Genomic DNA, 20,343 nt, shown 5'->3' on the forward strand with positions numbered 1-20,343 from the left:
GCAGAGGGAGAGGGAGAAGCAGACTTCCCCGCCAAGCAGGGAGCCCGATGCGGGGCTCGATCCCAGGACCTTGGGATTATGACCTGAGCCGAAGGCAGACACTTAACTGACTGAGCCACTCAGGTGCCCCCGATGTATAGAATTTTTAAAGACATGGCATAGGAGTAAGGTTAGAATTACTTTTGTTGTGGTGGTGGTGGTGGTTACAATGCTTTGGTACAATTCTCTTTCTAGTATTTCATATATCCTCTTCTGTGGCATTATCACGGTTGTCTCATGTTCTGCCACAGTGCCTAATACTTCCCCTTTGCATTTCATACGTAAACTCACATCTCATACCAAAAATAAATGGCTTTTCTAAGGATAAATTTTTTTTTTTGTAATGGAAACAAAATATACCTAGATAAAATGCTGGCATGGATATAGTTGTTCATTTGGTCAAGGGTGTTGTAATAAATGGTTCTATCTAAGATTTGTGAAGATTTTGCGCAGTTTTTTTCTTTTTTTTCATTCTGAGCCGCAGACACCAAAAATCCCACAGGAAGTTCTCTTTGTGAGTGTTGTGGTTTTTTAGTTTCCTGTTCAGTTTGCACTAGGTGATCAGAAATAAGATAATCTGTGCAATCGAAAGAGATTCTTGGTTAAACTTTATTGTTACTCTAAATGAGAATCTCAAACTTACTTGTTTTCTTCCCATGTGATGAGTCTAGAGGAGCTATAACCACATTCATACCTGAGCATTAAAGTCATGGTATAATTTTTGTTGTTCAGTGGATAAACTCTTCATTGTTAAAGGGGCAACTATCTGAGATTATGCTCTATGCTTTCCACTTCTTATCAGAGCATCTCCCCAAAAATAAACCATTGGGATGGAGATGTGTTTTTAAGACTTGACAGTAGTGTTTTACTTTCATTTTTACAAGTGACAAAAACTTTCTCTTGTTTCTTTAGAGGAAAGGAAATACATAAAACATGTTACACAGTTTACTTCAGATAATACAAATACCATTGAAAAAATTTTAAAGGGTACTATTATTCACTGAGATAGTTTTATAAATGTAATTCTTAAAGCAAGGTATTCTCAAGGTAAAGATTTTTTTGCTTGATTTCATTATGTCTTATACCATGGCAAAAATAAACTAAAATTGTAATCAAATATATTAGATCTTTGACAAATTGTTGTAATCTAGCATTTAAATGATACACGGAAGACGTGATGAAAAGTGACAAATGAGAAAAAAGAAAAGTCTGTGCATTTTTAGGTATGTCTCTAGGTTTAGGTGCTATTAAAGACATGATGCCTAGTTCTAGGCAGGTTATGCTGATTGCACATCTTAATAAATGGTAAAAGTAATAAAGACATGAAAGGTCTCCAATAATAAAGTAATAAAGCTGTGAAAACTCCCCGGATTTTTTAAAAACAGTGCTTGCCCCTAAGGACATTTTAATTACAATTCTTAAAAGAATAAATAATACTTTGCCCCCAAACAAAAAAATTACACCATAAGTTTAAAACAAAAGTGACTTCAACCATTTCTATGCAGGGGGGCGGGGCGGGGGGGGGGAGAAAGAAAAGAATAAGGGTTTGATTTGCAGAATGCTTTTTTCTCGTTCAGATAGCTTCAGTTGCAAAATATATGAAAAGGTTACTTTGAGATCTTAATAGATATTTATGTATGATAAACATATTTCTTGGCTAAGAGAAGTTTGATCTTTCCATACAGTTGAGTTCCAAACAGAAAATCATTGTTTAAAATCTGGTGTTTGTGCCTTTTCCCCCTTTCTTGTGTACCTTTTGTGGCACTAGGTTAGACTTTAAGAATGTTATTGTTATGAAGAATTTCTGACATTTGTGGAGAGCTTTACATTTTACAAAGTGTAGAATAATGAGGCTGGAAATGGTTTCTTACATATTCTTTGGCGTTTAGCAAGGCGGTCAGCATCGTGGGAAGTGTATGCAGAGACTGATTAAACTTGGACCATGGGCTGCAAGTCTTTAACCTCCTCGTCTGTCCAGATGTGAGCTAGAGAACTGGCTTCAGAAATGCAAGGCAGCCTGAGCCCTTCGCTCACCACTAAGAATTGCAGCATTTTGGTTGCCAAAAATATACTTTGGAGATCCCTGCCTACAGGGGTGGGAGAGACTTTGGATATATCTTGAGGCCTAATGTGGGTGGGCCAAGGTATTGCAGGTCTCTTGGGTATTTCCCAGCCTGCTTGCCCAGGAGTGCCCACGAAGTTTTAGTTTTAGCACAGTCGGTTTGTCGAGAATGAGCAATCATTTTGACCCTGTAGGAGCGCTTTAGAGATGAAAGCCACGACGTGCTTTACAGAAAAACGCATTCTGCTTTCAGTGGGGCAGCAAGGCCCGGGCATGTGGTGACAGCTGTGACCATCGATATTTACCACGTTAAGGAAACTACTGTCAGGTATTTGCTGTACCAGCCTTTCCAACAGCCCTTCTGCGTGGGGGCTGATACATCGTGGCTTGTTGAGGAGCAAGCAGACAAGTCTCTGCTATAAGTCGAAAAGGCTTTGGTACACAGGGGCTTTCTCCTTGGGGGTCATTTCTGCTGGACCTTTGATAAAAACAAACAGGAAGACTCGCATGCCAGCGGAAACTGTCCACCAAGTACTTCGGGAACTGGGCTTTTCCTTCCGCGACTGGGGTCGGACCTCGGGAGGAAGCGGGCCTCGGGCCGCTCGCCCCGCCCCGCAGCGGCCCCGCCCCCACCATGGGCCCACCCCCACCGTGGCCCCGCCCCCGCAGAGCCGGGCATGCTCAGTGGGCCGGGCCGGGCCGGCAGGTTTGCGTGGCTTCCCGCAGTTGCCGGCGCCGGCTCAGCCTGTGGACGCTGGGTCCCTTCCCCGCGCCTGGTTCCAGGGAAGTTACGTGCGGAAGCCGGCTTCTGAGGAGCCACCGGGCGGACTGCGGGGACGCCAGTGGCGAGCGAGCGGGGCCGACGTGTCTGGGCTGTGCGAGCTTTGGGAGGCCGAGCGAGTGGCCGCACTCGGAGGGAGGCGCCGGCCGGGCGCGCCCCGCGGAGAAGACCCGGGCGGGGCGGGCGGGCGCTTCCCGGACTTTTGTCCGAGTTGAGTCCCCTCCCCGTGGGCCGGGCCTGTTCGGCCGCCCCCGCCCCCAGCACCGCTCGCTCCGGGGAGATGTTTATCTGGTCTGTGGCGTGAGGAGCCGGCGGGCTGGTGGCGCGGAGTTTCGGGTCCGAGGAGCCTCGCGCGGCGCTGGAGAGAGACAAGATGTCCGCCAGGGCCGCGGCCGCCAAGGTGAGCGCCTCCGAGGCCGTCAGGGCCGATTCCGAGCTAGGGCGGCCGCCAGCCGGCGTCGGGCCCGCGCCCCGCCCTCCTCCCCGCGGGCTGCTGCCCGAGCGCCGCGGGCGGCAGCGGGTGGGCCGGGCTGGCTGTGGCGGTGGGCCGCTCGGAGTCCTGCGGGCGGGCCGGCGGAGGGCGGGGGCCCAGGAGGGGGCGGCGGGCGCGCAGGGCTGCGGTCCGGGGCAGGTGCATCGCTGCCGGCGTCGGTGCCTGGCTCGGCTCGCGGCGGGCTGGGAAGCGCAACAGGTCCGGCGCCGGCAAACTCGGCGACGGGAGGGGCTTCTGCGGGCACTCTGGGGCGAGCCTGCGGCGGGCGGGAGGTCGGGGTTTGGGGTGCCACCTCCAGCAAGCCAGTAGCTGCGGTCTTTGGAGGAGTGGTTGGTCACCGGCGAAACCGTGTAGTTTCGATCTGATGTCAGTGTGCGTGGTATGCGCGCGCCAGCGATAAGACATTGAGGCAGCAGAACACTCAGTGTTTTGTGTGTAGTACGGCGGAGTTTTTTTTCCACACTGTGTAATTTACTTAAGGTAGCATTGAAAACGAGAACCCCTGAACACTTTCTAATAGTTTAATTTGAATTAAACTTTCAGAAGTAGCACAAAATACTCCTACAGATGGACAATGAGAGGAAGTCTAAAAAATAAAATTAAGAAAGACTTGTTTTTTCCTATCAATTTCTACATGTGCTTTGAAGTACTGGGGCATTTTTTCAGTGCTGTGAAACCAACTTGTATGTTACATCAAAAAGCTGAAGTTCGTAAACTCAGTTAAAATCCTCCTTTCCTTTTCTACATTGTACGCTTTCTCATCATACAGTAGTACCTGCTCTTTTTAACAATTACAGGCATACAGAAATTTTTCCTAGGCATCCTCTTCTTGGAGAAAAATTTAGTGAAGAGTAAAAATCTCTCTTTGAAAATTAATTCATTACTTCAAACAGTATCGAAGTACTTAAAAAGGTAGTGGTTTTATGTATTTATTTTTCTGTTGGAAATGTTTATTCATAACATCTGGAACAGGGTATAATATGGCCCTGAAGTTTCTCAACTCAGGACCTTGTTTTCTGGGAGGCAGAAATTAGCAGTTACATTTAGTAGTGAATATATATATATTTTTTAAGGAATATAATATTTTTTCTTTAAGAAAACTTTAGTTTGTACCTTTTTGACCTTATGTTGATGAAGAACAATCTAGAGATGAAACTTGAGCCAGTGATTTAGAATAAAAAGCAAAATTTTGTTTAGATTTTAAAATAAGTTCACATTACTTACCTTTAAGGGGGTTTCCTTTCCAAGGAGGAAAGGCTTTGTTTATATGTTACACATAATGTCACTTTGTTCCTGAGGTGTGATCTATGGTACTTGATATCTAAGACAACACACTTCATTTTATTATTATTATTATTACTATTACTATTATTTTTGTAATTAAAGCAACACTACGTGAGGAAAATGCTACCTGACAAGACAACACACTTTAAAAAGGTTATTTCAAATATGGAGAGAAGTAAGTTTTCAGTGGATTGTTATAGTAAGATGCTTTAGAAGAAACAATACTTTTCTTCCTGAATTATGGGATTGAGATTTATGGCATATTGAAAAGCATCAGTATTTAAATATTACATTGTAGGGACATGTGTATTCGTAAATATTTATAAATAAAATGTGAGTTGAAAGCTTATTTTGTTTAAATGCTGTATTATGAGCCTACCACAAAATCTGCTGTAGAACAAGGCAGGCGGCCATAAAAAATAGGTGAAATGAAAGAATATTCGCCTTTTCACTAAGTCACGTTTAATATCTTTTTTTTAAAAGATTTTATTTATTTATTTAATATCTTGAGGTGACTGAAATGCTTACTACAAGCCAGACTGTGTACTTAATACTTTACATGTGATACTTTTGTTTCCCTACCCTAACCCTCAGTTTAAAAAAAAAACAAAAAGAAGACATTAATTTTGCAGCATGCTCTTTTGTTTTAGCAGAGTAGTTTGTAGAACAACTCTCTAAGCCAATACGTGTGATTCTGTATTTTTTGTAATAGTTGAATAGTCTGTTATCCTAAGAATATGCTGCCGATCATCATTGCCTTACTGACAAACATTTAACTTGTTTTCAGGATTTTGCTATTGTAATAAGTAGCTTTATATTTATATCTGTGCACGATTATAGTGTGTTAAGTCCTTAAAAATGGAATTTTGGGGTCCAAGGGTATGTGCATTTAAAATTCTGATAAATTCCACTAAATTTTTCTCCAAGAAGAGGATGCCTAGGAATAAATACAACATTTGTTGGTAAATTACATGTTATTTTAAAGGACATAAAACCTAAATAAATTAGATGAGGGAGATGGGGAGAGTCAGTATTGTAGAATATACCAATTTTCCCCAAACCGATACATGTATATAAGTGTAATACAACTCCAAATAGAATTTCAGTAGTATTGTAGAAAACTTGACATATAATGAGAAAGTTTATCTGATAAAATAAATGAATGATAGCCATGAAATTTTGGATAAAGAAGCCCCTACTAGAAAACCTAATGTATTATAAATTCAGAGTAATTTAAAGCAGTCTGTCAGCTCAGGAATAGACAGTGGAACCACAGAATCCAGGAACAGTTTTGTATTTATGAGTTTTTAGTGATTATCATCATCAGTATTTAATGTGTCAGCTATTGTTCTAAGTGCTTAACATGAATTAACGGATTTAATTCTTAAAGTAACCCTATGAAGTGAGCATTACTATTATCCCCACTTTATGGATGAGGAAATTGAAACACAGATAAAATAATTTCCCTAAATTCATTTAGCAAGAGGGAAAATTAGGAATACATGATAAAAATAATGTAGATTACTGGGGAAAGGATGGGTTATTTATTCAGTAAATAGTGCTGGGACTGTTGGTTATCCGCCCCCCCCCCCCTTTTTATGGTAGTTTTCTGCTTTAAACCATAGGCAAAAAAAAAAAAAAAAAATCCAAATGAACTGTTTGAATAAGAGCAAATAAAATGGATCATAAAATACTAGAAGGAAGTGCAGGATATTTTTTAAGAAATACACCTGAGCTGGAAAGGGCTTCTTTGTATGTGATGTTAAATAAAGGAAAAGGTTTTTATATGTGTAGTGTACATCTGAATTGCAAACAGAATTACTAGTGCGCCTGATAATAAAATTCTAGAGTTGAAAACGGGAATTTGAGGGTGGTTCTCTGTCTAACCAAGGAGTTAATTATGGAAGAAAATGGTGTGGATAATTATTAGGAACATTTCCTATTGGTTGAATCACAGAAAGTGGCTGAAGGAAGTTGCAGTGGCTTTTGGATTTTCAAGCTGTTTCACTTTGGAGGAAGCAATAAAATTTAAGCTTGTACTATCATAAATGCTTGTTAGGTTTTGCTGATTAAATGTTTCCATTATGTTTCAGGGACAGTACTTTTTTTTTCCTGTGGTTATCTCTAAAATTATGGTGTAGTTTAGTATAAAAATAATTTATATCACTTCTTAGGAATTGATTATATCAAGTGAGGCACAATGTACTTTTCTTTATTTTTAATTTATTTTTATTTGCTTAATTATTTTTTAAAAAGCTGGGCGTGTGCACTTGAACTCAGGGCTTGAACTCACAACCCTGAGATTGAAACCTGAGCTGAAATCAAGAGTTGGAGACTGAACTGACTAAGCCACCCAGGCACCCCTGGACTTTTCTTAATAGCTGAACATTTGAAAGTTAAGAACTGTAGAAAATTAGTCTTTACAGGTAGGAATTGTGTCCTGAGTGGCTGGTACAATGTAATTTTAGTTTTGGTACTTACTGATCAATGCATATGTGCTGCATATTGCTTTAAAAGTAAAGGAAAAACTCACTGGACTTTATGAGAATTCAGTTGATTGTGTCTGCCAATTTTTAATGAGCTTCACTGTAGTAATTTTTTCTGGATGTGCTAAGTTTATACATTACTTATTTTTCACTAGAAATATTTTTTTATATTAAAGGCAAAAGGCTTTTATTTATGTTAGCATTTCAGACATTTATGGTTAAAACTGTAATTTATGTTCTTTGTTGATCATCCTGACTGTATTTACAACTCTTACGTTCATTTTAGGACAGCTCTGTAAGACAGCTACTTTTCCAATCATAGTGTGCCTTTTCTTTCAGGTTGTGTAATGGTACAAACTCCACTACACTGTTAGGAAAGACCCCCCCCCCCCCTTTTTTTTTTTAAGATACTGATGTTTTCATGTTAGGATCTTACAACATTTATTTTATATTTAAGAAGGACTCATCTCAGGGTCGTGAGATGAGCCCTGCATCAGACTCTGGCTCAGCAGGGAGTCCACCTGAGGTTCTCTCTTTACCCCCCACCAAATAAATAAATAAATAAATAAATTTTTTTTAAAAGAAAGACTCATGCTGCTCATTGATTACTGCCAGTAAGTGATAGAGGAGGTCAGCCATCCACAACCAACAAATAATGAGTTTGAGACCAGTCTGTGGCTTTGAGGGCTGTAATGCTGTATAGCTAGAACTGTTCCCTGCTTGAAGGAAAAAGATTACAGTGGTTTCACTCATTTTTTTCAATCCTGGAAACAATGTACTGGCTTTGACTTTTACTTGCTCTTTAATCTTTTTTTTCTATTTAGAGACCAAATGTAAACTCTGTACAGTTCTAAGAATAAAAAAGTATAAATAAGACAGATCACCATGCTGCTAAGGAAAGGGTCTTAAAAAATTATTTTGGTGAAAATTTGGAATAATCCTGACATGGTAAAAATTCAGTCTACTGAAAGACCATTAGTCGCTATAAATTCGTGTATGGGACTACCCATCCCTGACTGCTCAGTCATAGCTCTTTCCAGGCTCCTGGACACACACATGCACTTGGTATCCAGTACTGACTGAGGATGGTGGCTGAAGACAGGCTAGTGGAATGAGCAGTTACTTTTTATTAGTAGAGTTTCTGATCAAATGTTAAATGAGACTAAGAGATAGTTGTTGATGACTACTATGATATTTCTGAAATACTTGACTGGAACTTGCTTTCCATCTCTGAATTTTGAAAGGCAGTCTTGAAAAACCTTTTTAGTTTAACAACTTTTAATCTGGTAGGAAGAGGGAGACATTAGAATTAGTTTACTGAGGGTTTGCTTGTTTATTTATTTATTATAGTTTTTTAAATTTCATCTAAAATTGGTAGGTTTCAGAACAGTATTTCCAGTATAAGGCAGCAATAAATATAGCCCTTTTGGTATCTCTGACCTAGAATGCTCCTTAATTTATTTATTGTAGAGAAGAGTAGCTTCAGGTTGCTGCTTTATGGGTTAGCCAGGTGCTTTATTTCCATTCCTTCTGAAACAGATAAATTCTTAATAATGAGAAGAGTGCAGTGAGTATATGAGTAGGGAATTTCATTTTATATCTTAAAAATGGATGAAAATAATAGACTCTTGTGTGATCAACTATATCACAGAAACACTGCTTTAGAACAAGAGAAAACCTGTGTTGCCAAAATTTGTACCATAAAACACACCATTTGAGACTTAATAACAAAGCTCTGTTACATATGTAGTCTTAAATACTGAGTCTCAGATGGCCCTTAACTTTGGGATAGATCAGAAGATAAATTTTTAGGGGCTCCTGGGTGGCTCAGTCGTTAAGTGTCTGCCTTCGGCTCAGGTCATGGTCCCAGGGTCCTGGGATCGAGCCCCGCATCAGGCTCCCTGCTCGGCGGGAAGCCTGCTTCTCCCTCTCCCACTTCCCCTGCTCGTGTTCCCTCTCTCGCTGTGTCTCTCTCTGTCAAATTAAAAAAAAAAAAACTTTAAAAAAAGAAGATAAATTTTTATTAGTTTGCCTTGTAGGTATATATCAGAACAAGCTATTTTGTGCAAGTGAAATACTGGGAAGTGAGTTGACTGATGAATGACCTCAGTCATTCTAGTTTATTGTGCCCAGAATGGATGTGAAAACAGAAGCTAATATTACTTTATATGGATACTAACTAGGAACGTAAGGTTAGCATATGCTTCTTTTAATTTTTTTTATTTGCTGAAATATTATTTTTGTTTTTTTAAATAGTATACATTCCCCAAGAGTGAAAGTTCATTATTTTTTCTTGGTTGTCTTAGGAATTTTCACTCTTTTGGAATTGTCACTAGTAATCTTTGGGGTTTGTACAATTTCTGATGACTGAATTAAACTTAATTCGATTACCTCTCATTTCAGTTCATAATTATAAAATCAGGAGGATTTCAGTAATTGTTGTTGTTAACCCAAGAAACATTCATTGAACACATTTTGTTTTGGATTCCTGTCCTCTAGAAGCTTATAGTTTCCAACTGCCTTACACTGTAATAATCAGTTATGAAATGTGTAATTTAGTTTTACATTGTTTACCCATAAAAAAATATCACACTCACAGACATCTTATAATAACACAGCATCCTGTGTGCTTTCTTTGGTTGGGGAAGGTGGTAGAGCCATATCTAGAGCCTGGGCTTGCTGTTAACACAAGAATTTTAGTATTTTTCTTTGTTAATTTTTTAAAAATGTTTTAATCGAATCTGGATACATCCATGTAAGTATTGTATGCATGTGTTTGGTAAAAATATCTCAAAAGGAGAAAAAGGTTAAGAGTTATAGTCAGAATTTACTTACAACTCCTTGAGAATACTGACATGGAAAATGCACAATATGCTGGCTGTTACTGGTATATTTAGAGTCTGACAAGCTGTGAAATATGGAACAATTTGGGTTTTGAAACTTTATTCTACATTCAGTAGATATTTATTGGGAACCTAGCATGTGCCAGGCCCTGTTCTAGATGCTAGAGATAGAACAGTGAACATAGCTCTTACTTATGGAGCATTTTAACAGTGTGAGCAGAGAGCAACAAATAAAATACTGTACATGATGATAAGTTCTGGAATTCCTAACATGCCATTTCTGGATCATAGCCTCTTTCTCCCAGAGATTACAACTATCTAGTCTTCTGTGGTATTCATTTTCTAGCTTTTCTTTATAATTTTACCACTTAATTATGCATTCTGTGAACACTGTAGTTTTGCCTGTGAGCTTTATACAAACAGAATCTTCCAGTGTGGCTTCTGTTGTGTATGGCTTCTTTTGCTCAGCATTGCTTTTGTGAGATGTGGGTAACTAGTTCATTAGTTTTCATTGTATTCGTGGATCAGATTCATAGTAATCCATTGTATGAGGACTTAACTGCCAAATCGGCTTCAGAAAAAAAAAGTTTGAAGTAGACTTTTGTGGGGGGTTTTTTTGGAGAAAAATATTGTATTCCTCTGTCTTTGGGGCAAGAATTGGATAAGCCTAGATTAGCCTGTCACTGGAGTATAACAGTTATGTGAAATATAGAAAGCTGCTTTTGGTGTTCATATGATGTTCACCTTGAAAAGTCAAAAGTCAAAACTACAGTGTTTAGTTTTGAGGGTATTTTATGACTAAGGTCTTAAAATTCATCATCTTGAAGTATATTTTAGTAGGTACCCATTTACCTAACTCTGATCAGGCCAATAAAAGCCACAATCAGGTGAAATACATGCTTTGGACAAAACAAGTTAAAACAGGCCTACTTTGCAAAGTATAATTGTAGGAAATCTTTCCCATGGTGTCCTGTAAAGGAACTTTGGAAGATTTATTTACTGGTTGTTGGTTTTAACAGTGTTACGTGTTGAAGTATTTGATCAAACAAATTTATACCAACCCTTATTTTTCTGCTGTGTTGTCTATAAAATCAGAAGACAGCGGCCATGCAAGTAGATTTACATGTGTTGTCAATATGAGAAATGCATGTCAGTAATAAATAGCCCCCCAATATTGAGCACTGATTCTGTGACAAATACTAAGTTACGTGTTTTGTGTGCATTATTTCATTTAATCTTAACAACTCTGTTAGGTACCACTATTCTATTTTAAATGTGAGGTTGCTTGATGCTTTATCCTGCTTATATGCTTTATAATTCGTACATGCGCATGCTTATACGTTCCTGTGTTCTAAAGGAGTGTCACAGAGATGAGTGTGGAATGGTGTTAGGTGAGTTTTAGACCAGATAGGTAGCATGAATCATGAAAGCTGGGAGACACAGGGTACTGTGGCAGTCAGAGAGCGCAAGTGGATCTGAAGGAGGTAGCTCTTGCTCAGCTCCAGCTGATTGTTGGCATAGAAGAAAGGCAAGGCAGGCCAGATCTTCCAGTGTTTCAAAACAGGTTGTAAATCTGGATTTTTATGTAAATTATCTTGATTTAAATGTCAGCTGATGTCATTTTTTTATGCCTTTTTACTGTGAAATACAATATCTATATAAAAGTACATAAAGCAGATGTACATTAATAAATTACTGTAAAATGAACACCCATGTAAACACCATCCAGGTCAAGGAATAAAATATTGCCAGCTTCTCAGAAGCTTTCCGCCTTGCCTGTTCCTAATAATATTACCCTAGTAATGTAGCCATTTTCTTGACCATAAGATCCATATGGTGATCTTCCTAAATAACACCTTTACTCTCCCAAGGCAATCACTGTTTTGACTTTATGTTTTTAAGATTCATATGTTGTTGTGTATGAATTCATTCATCTTCATTGCTGTATAGTGTTCTATTGCACGAATATACCACAGTTTATTTATTGTGCTGTTGATGGACATTTGGGTTATTTCCTAATTTGGGCTGTTAAGAGTAATGCTTCCATAAACACTTGTACATTTCTCTTGGTGATCACACAGTTCTCTAAGATTTGTATTTAGGGATGGAATTGCTGCTGGATTATTTCGTGTATCTTCAATTTTAGTAATTGAAATAGTCATTGAATGATGTGTTTTCCAAAGAGGTTGTACCTTTACGCTCTTCATCATCAGTGAATGAGAGTTTCTTTTGCTTTGTGTTTTCACCAGTACTTGGTGTTATTAGACACTTTAATTTTAGCCCTTCTGGTGGGTCTTTAGTACAATCTCATTGTAGTTTTAATTTGCATTTCTTTGACTAGATGAGATTGAGCAACTTTTCATGTTTATAGCCTGCCTGTTCAAGTTTTTTGTCTACTTTTCTGTGGGACTTTTTCTTATTGATTTGCTTTATATTTTTTGGATAAAAGCTGGTTGATTGCATATATTTTAGATCTATTTTCCAACATGGTGGTTCTCTCTTAATGGTCTTTTCATTAATAGAAGTTCTTAATTTGAATGTGGTTTGAGGGTAGTGGCACAGCAAAAAAGGGCAGCAAAAAAAAGTTTCGAGAGAGAGAACTGTCAGCCGGCCAGATCCTGCACAGAGAGAGAGCAAGGAAAGGACGGGAAAGGTTATCCTTGAGTAACCCTAAGTTTAGTTGCTTTGCTGTATGAGTTTAGGCTATGGAATCTGAACCTTGAGTCTTGCTTGATAGCTGTTTTCTTATCCATGAAATGCAGATAATGATGACAGTACCCATCCTAGGGTGGTTGTGCACTCTGCGCAATGCCCAGCATATAGTAAGCTGTTATGTTAAGCTGTATCTTTTTAAAAAACATTTTAAGTGCCCCCATCTTAATATTAGAGAAGAGGCATGCAGGAATTAGGGTTTTCTGTGTGTGCATCCGTGTATGAACATTTAATTTGTGTATTTATGTATGTATATATTTATTTGATACTGGACATAGATTGGCCTATAAGTTAGATGTCCCAGTCCAGCAAGATGTGCTGTGGTTTCAGAGAAGTCCATGGGCTCTGAGATACTTTTGAAAAATTTATTACAATAGCATTAAGTAAGACATGCAATCTGTATTCTGATGGATTAGAGAACAGAAATTAAAGACCATTCCAAATCCAGTGCACAGTTGGAATATCTACTGGTATGGTAAGTGATTAGCAAATTCTGTTCAGTTTTTAACTCTTGAGCACTTTGTAGTTTTCCACTTGTTCTGTGTGTACTTTCTAGCAACCCCTAAAACTCCCCTCCACTCCCCCAACATACATATACATACATACATACATACATACATACATACATACATACATTATAGTCTCTCTGGATTCCTGTAATAGCTCCCTAAGTATAATATACCCCTTCTTTCTCACTCTTTTCAAAATCCAAGTTTTATTAGTTCCCCACCCCAACACAACCTCTTCCTAAAACTCATAGACTTCTTACTGCCTTTAGAAGTAAGACCAAAATCCATGCAATGGTCATTAAGTTCCCTCTGGATTATTTGACCCCTGCCTATTCCTCTGGCCTCATCTTGCATCTTTCTCCTCCTTGCTCTGTGTTCTTAAACTATGCTGTCATCTTTTTGGTTCCTAGTAGATGTTGCACTTCCACCAAGTTTCTTGGAGTTTCTCTCATGGCACTGTTTTTCTTTCCTTTGTAGTACTTACGTAAGCCTGTGATTATATATTTAGTTGTGAATTTTTTTTCTCCCACTAGATTGTAAGCTCCATGAGAACAAAGGTCAATACTGATTGTGCCCTATTACTCACAGAACTTAACACAGTGTCTAACATATAATAAACTCTCAAATATTATTTGAATGAAAGAAAGAACCTGAGGGCTCTTGCACATACTGTTTTTCTACCTGGAAAGCTTCCCTACCTTCATCCCTCATTCACCAAGCACCTGTTCCAGTTCTGTTCCTCAAGAACCATGTCCTGAGCCCCCAGATTAGGTCAGAACTCTCCTTTAAGCTCTGTATACTTTCTCTTTGTAACACTAGGGCAACTTCTACATATTTTCTGCTGGTTATTTGGTTAATATCTGATGTCCTTCCTAGACTTAGAGTGGCCTTTTAAATAATGTTACTCACTTACTGGTAATAGACCAGATTAAAGTCAGCTTAGAGACTCCTAGAAGGTACTAGCACATCTCCAGATCTAGCTGCATTTTTCTTTTCTGAGGGGAGGGGGCTGCTGAAATAGCCATCCCATGGAAAATTTACTTACTGGCCTGGCATCTTGGTAGCAGCATTCTTTGGGTCTTCCCTAGATCAGTAATTAATTTCTGGTCCCCTCATTAAGGAGTGCGCTGGTTGGATGAGCACCAGGTGTTGTATGGAAGTGTTGATCACCATATTGTATACCTGAAACTGATATAACACTGTATGTTAACTAGCTGGAATTTAAATAAAAGCTTAAAAAAAAAACACAAGGAAGACCTACAGCTGGCCAAAAGACGCATGAAAAGTTGCTTAACATCGCTAATCATCAGGGAAAAAGCAAATCAGAACTACAGTGAGATACTACCTCACACCTGTCAGAATGGCTAAAATCAAAAACACAAGAAACAACAGGTGTTGACAAGAATGTGAAGAAAGGAGAACCCTCTTGTACTGTTGGTAGGAATGCAAACTGGTGCAGCCACTCCAGAAAACACTATGGAGGTTCCTCAGAAAGTAGAAAATAGAACTACCCTAAGATCCAGCAATTACACTACTAGGTATTTACCCAAAGGATACAAAAACATTAAGTCTTAGGGAATACGTGCACCTTAATGTTTATAGCAGCATTATCAATAATAGCCAAATTATGGAAACAATCCAAGTGTCTATCATCTGATGAATGGATAAAGATGTGGTATATATATACAATGGACTATTACTCAGCCATCAAAAGAACTAAATGTTGTCATTTGCAAGGACATGGATGGAGCTACAGAGTGTAATGAAGCAAAATAAACCAGTCAGAGAAAGACAAATACATGATTTCACTCATGTGGAATTTAAGAAACAAAACAAGCAAAGGGTGGGAGGGTGAAGAGAGCGAGAGAAACCAAGAAATAGACTCTTAAGTATAGAGAACAAACTGTTGGTTGTGGGATGGGGGTGGGTGAAATAAGTGATGGGGAGGGGGGGAGTAAGGAGCACACTTTTGATGAGCACCGGGTGTTATATGGAAGTGTTGAATCACTATATTGACACCTGAAACTAATTTTTTAATAGATATTTTGATTTTTTTTTTAAGATTTTATTCATTTGAGAGAGAGGGAGAGAGAATGAGTGCTCATGAGCAGGGGGCAGGGGGAGAGGGAGAAACAGACTCCCTGCTGAGCAGGGAGCCCAATGTGGGGCCCAATCCTGGACCCCGAGATCATGACCTGTGTCAAAGGCAGACGCTTCATGGACTGAGCCACCCAGGCGCCCCCACCTGAAACTAATATTACACAGTATGTTAACTATATTGGAATTTAAAGATTTATTTATTTTTATTTATTTGACAGAGAGAGACAGCGAGAGAGGGAACACAGGCAGGCAGAGTGGGAGAGGGAGAAGCAGGCATCCCACTGAGCAGGGAGCCCGATGTGGGCCTCGATCCCAGGACCCTGGGATATGACCTGAGCCGAAGGCAGACGCTTAACGACTGAGCCACCCAGGCGCCCCTATATTGGAATTTAAATAAAAACTTAAAAAAAAATTTCCTAGTCCCTTCAGTTTATCTTCCCTTTTTTTTTTAAGATTTTATTTATTCATTTGACAGAGACAGACATAGCGAGAGCAGGAACACAAGCAGCAGGAGTGGGAGAGGGAGAAGCAGGCTTCCCTCGGAAGAGGGAGCCCAATGTGGGACTTGATCCCAGGACTCTGGGATCATGACCTGAGCCCAAGGCAGACGCCTAACGACTGAGCCACCAGGTGCCCCCTATCTTCCTTTTTTTTTAAGTGGAAGCATTTCATATCCATACAAAAGTGATGTAGAGTATAAAAAATCCCCACATTACCATCACCAGGTACAGTTATCATATTATGGCCAGTTTCATCTATACTTCCAGGGCATTATATCCTCGCTCCCCCATTATTTTGAAGGAAATACCAGGCTTTTTTATCTGTCAGTATTTGAGTATATATCTCTAAAAGATAAGAATTATTTTTAAAAAGAACAGTAATGACCATTATCACACTTTAAAAATAAATTCTAAATCCAAAATTCAGTGTTTAGTCAATGTAAAGTTTCCAATTGTCATAAGTATGAACTTCACTTTCTAAATGTATTTTTTAAAAATCAGGATTCAAATAAGGTCCTCCTGTGTGGTTGTTTGGTGTATCTCCTAATTCTCTTAAACTCTAAGGTTCCCCCGGGGCACCTGGCTGGTGGAGTATACAACTCCTGATCTCGGGGTTGTGAGTTCGAGTCCCACGATGGGTGTGGAGATTGCTTAAAAATAAAATCTTTAGAGCCTGGGTGGCTCAGTTGGTTAAACATCTGCCTTCAGCTCAGGTCAGGATCCTGGAGTCCCGGGATCGATATCGTCAGATTCCCTGCTCGGTGGGGAATCTGCTCCTGCTGCTGTTCATTCTCTCTCCCTCTCTCTCTCTCTCTCTTTCTCTCTCTCGTCAAAGAAATTTTTTTTTCAAAGTGGAATTCACCTGAGTTTTCTTCTAGTATTTATATGGTTTTATTTTTTACATTTAGATCTATAATTGTTTTGGAGTTTATTCTTGTGCATGGTGAAATACAGATCTAATATGTTTTTTCCAGATGACTGACTAGTTGTTCCAGCACCATTTGATTAACAAGTACATCCTTTACACCAGCAGGTAGAGATGTTACCTTTCTCATGTCCTAATTTGCTATTTATTTTGGTGGTCTATTTCTGGATTTTCCATTCTATTCCACTGGTCTATTTCTCTAATCATGTACCAGTACCACGCTTCTCATTATAGAATCCTTATAGTATGTCTTAATTAAGAGGCCTTTAAGTGGTAGGGCTAGTTCCCCCCTGGTAGGTTTTTTGTTTTTGTTTTTGTTTTTTTAGCCTGTTATTACACTCAAATGGAAACATATAGTATGTGTTCTTTTAATGTCTGGCTTGTTTTGTTCAACTTGAACAACATTGTGAGATTCCTCCATATTGGTTCGTGTAGTTGTACTTTTATTTATTTCATGGCTGTATAATATTGCATCGAGTGAATGTTGTAATGGTTTTCTATTTTATTGCTGATGGGCCTTAGGTTGTTTTTGGCTTTTGATTATTCAGAATAGTGCTTTTGTGAATATTCTTGTAGTGAATGTACACACTTTTGTTCAGTGATCATAGTGTTATGCATATTGGCAGATTTCAAAGTGGTTATACCAGTTTACACTCCCACTAACTCCCACTAGTAGTGAGTTCTGATTAGAATGTTCACTAACACTACATATTTTCTTTCTCATATTAGCTCATTGTGTGAATTTCTAGTATCGTTGTGTTTTTAATTTGTATTCCCCTTTTCATTAATGAAATATAGCACTTTTCCCACATGCTTATTGGCCATTTTGATACCTTCTTTTGTGAAGTTTCTTCCTTGAGTCCTTAGCGCATCTGTTCTATTAGACTGTCTTTTATTGATAGCAGTTCTCTGTGTGTTCTGGATATGAACACTATGTTGGATATATAGATATTAGCAGGTTATTTTTTATTTTTTGACAACAGATCAAGTTTATTAAACTTTTATATATCTGCCATTAGCATTACTTTAAAAACCCAGTTTTACATAAAAATTAATGATGTTGCTCTTTGTTGTATTTGGGGAAAGTCATCAAGTTTTACCTACGTGGCTTGCATTAAAACTGGTGTATTTACTCTCTTCGTGTTGAATCTTGAGCAATTACTATAGCCACCTTACTGGTAAGATTTTCAGCCTCAAGATGCCTGATCTTAGAAGCAGGAGGGAGCTCCCTAAACAGTGTGTCTAAGGGAGGCTTACCAGTTGAATCACAGCTTGTCACCTTTTGTGCCTTACACATTTTGTGATTCGTTTAAAATAGTTTTAGGGTGTGATTCACTTAAAATAGTTTTAGGGGGGTGCCTGGGTGGTCCAGTCAGTTAGGCGTCCAACTCTTGGTTTCAGTTCAGGTCATGATCTCATGGGTGGTGAGATGCAGCCCAGTGTGGGGCTCTGTGCTCAGTGGGGAATCTGCTTGCAGATTTTCTCCCTCTGCCCTCCCCAGCGCCCCCCCCTACCCTGTGCCCACATGCGGACTCTCTCTCACTCTCTTTCTCTCTCAAATAAATAAATCTTTAAAAAAAAAATAGTTTCAGGGTTTAAGGTGAAGTAAGAAGGCTGATTTTAAAGAAGTGTGACCTGTTGAGTCTGCATATTTGGTCTGTTTTCCATTGAGTGCTTTGTTGTGTATCATGGTTTTTCATGTATCTTATTTAAAAATTGAAAAGATTTTTTAAAACTTCTTTATTTTGAACTTAGAGAAGAGTTTTAAAAATACTAGTTTCCTTATATCCCTCATTGCACTCCCCTTAACATTTTATACGGCCATAGAACAATTATCAAGGATAAGAAATTAACATTGATAAAATAATATTAAACTACAGACTGTATTCAAATATTGCCAGTTTTCAGGATTCTACATTGCATTTGGTTGTTCCTTCCGGTTGGAGTCTTTGAATCTGTAACAGACTCTCAGTCTTCCCTCTGTATTTTATGACCTTTATATTTTTTAAGAGAATTGATCTGTTATTTTGTAGAATGCCCCTCAATTTACTTTGCCTGATACTTTATGATTAGAATGAGATGATACATTTTTGGCAAAAACTATAAAAATCATAATGTGTCCTTGATGCATCATATCAAGGGGTTCATGATATTGATTTGTATTATTGGTGTTTACCTTGATCACTTGTTTAAGGTGGCATTTCTCCACTGTAAAGTTACTATATTTTTGTAATTGATAAATATTTTGGAGGAGATAATTTGAGGATGTGCTAATCCTGTTACTCAAACTTTCACCCACTAATTTTAGCATCTATTGGTGGATCTCACCTGCAACCCCGTCTCATTTGTGGGGTTTGCCTGATGATAATTCTGTTTCCCTTTTTCTTTCCATGTTTGTTAATTGTAAGTAAGGAGGGCTGTTCATTTCCCATTTATTTATTTGATTATATTGGTATGGACTCATGAATACCTATTTTATTTTATGGGTTAAAATCTAATACTATCATTATTTACTTTGTTGCTCAAGTTATTCCAACTTTGGCTGTTAGAACTCCTTCAGGTCAGTTGCTGTGTTCTCTGAGCAGACATCCCCCTTTTTTCAAGCAATCCCTTAATTTCTGGTATCACATGATATTCCAGGTTAATCTTACATATTTTCACCCTGAAGCCAACCACTTCTCCACGGAATCCTGGTTGATGTTATTAGAGGATAATATTTAGAAATTTAGATCTCCATGACGGTTGTGCTCACTGTAGTTGGGGTTTTTTGTTTGTTTGCTTGCTTCCAGGCTTTTTCAGCAGATAGAGCTAAAAAATAGACATATGTATAATAATCTGTGCATATCTACATGATTCTTTCTGTATCTGTATATATGTCTAAAACCATGGGTTTATGCTTAGATTCCAGTCTAATGGAGTTCATTTTAGCCTTCCTCCTTTTCTTATAACTTTTTTCTCTCAACAGTAGAAACCCAGCTCTCATTATAGTATATTTACTGCTTGGTTCACTTCTAGTATACATACAAAATAGTTTCAAACTTACACCCATACCTCCAGGAGAAAGACTTCTTAACTAGGCTACAGAATTTCTATATAGTTCTTTTAGTTTTTGGCCTTACAGCATTCAGTCAAAATACTGTTTTCCACAGTTACTTTTTTCTTTTCCACAGTTAAAGTTCTTTTCTTCCCTGCCTTATTCATTTGTAATAGAGTTAGGTTCATTTGTTACTGTTTGTATTCCATTTTTGGTACTCTCCCCTACCCCCATACTTTTGTTTTAATGTTTGGTTTGGTTTGGTTGTTTTTTTGATATGAGAAGGATATATATGGTGAAACAATATTGTGGTTCTAAGAGTCAGAGCTATGTAAAAAGATACACTCAGTCATCCCTGCCACCCCAATCCCTTTTCCCTTTCTGCCTGGAAAGTATTTGAAAAGTCCTTTATCCATCTTGAAGCCATTACAAAATGTCAACCTAAAAAAGAAAGGAGAGAGAGAGAAAGAAAGAAAAGAGTCAACCTAAATATGGTTTGATTTTTGGTAACTGGAAAGCACTCCGTTTTCTATAGTGTCTATAACTGTCCCTGATGAGAATTTCTCAATGTTTAA

General features: G+C 38.5%; 1 protein-coding gene across 6 annotated transcripts in view; it reads left to right on the top strand.

The window, feature by feature from the left end:
• The first annotated feature begins 2,791 nt into the window (after positions 1 to 2,791).
• The window catches only part of TJP1 (tight junction protein 1), a 106,206-nt gene continuing 88,654 nt past the window's right edge, over positions 2,792 to 20,343 (top strand). For 4 of the 6 annotated variants that reach the window (XM_045899537.2, XM_045899538.2, XM_045899539.2 and 1 more), the window contains exon 1: positions 2,792 to 3,282. In XM_045899537.2, coding sequence (XP_045755493.1) covers positions 3,256 to 3,282 — 27 coding nt within the window. In that variant the 5' untranslated portion in view covers positions 2,792 to 3,255. The remainder of the gene's footprint in view (positions 3,283 to 20,343) is intronic. The other 2 variants (XM_045899542.2, XM_045899541.2) reach the window with 2 other exon arrangements.

The sequence above is a fragment of the Mirounga angustirostris genome, unplaced genomic scaffold (assembly GCF_029215605.1).
Source record: "Mirounga angustirostris isolate CCGP_5_RB_7025 unplaced genomic scaffold, mMirAng1.0.hap1 SCAF_9, whole genome shotgun sequence".
Classification (NCBI taxonomy): Eukaryota; Metazoa; Chordata; class Mammalia; order Carnivora; family Phocidae; genus Mirounga; species Mirounga angustirostris.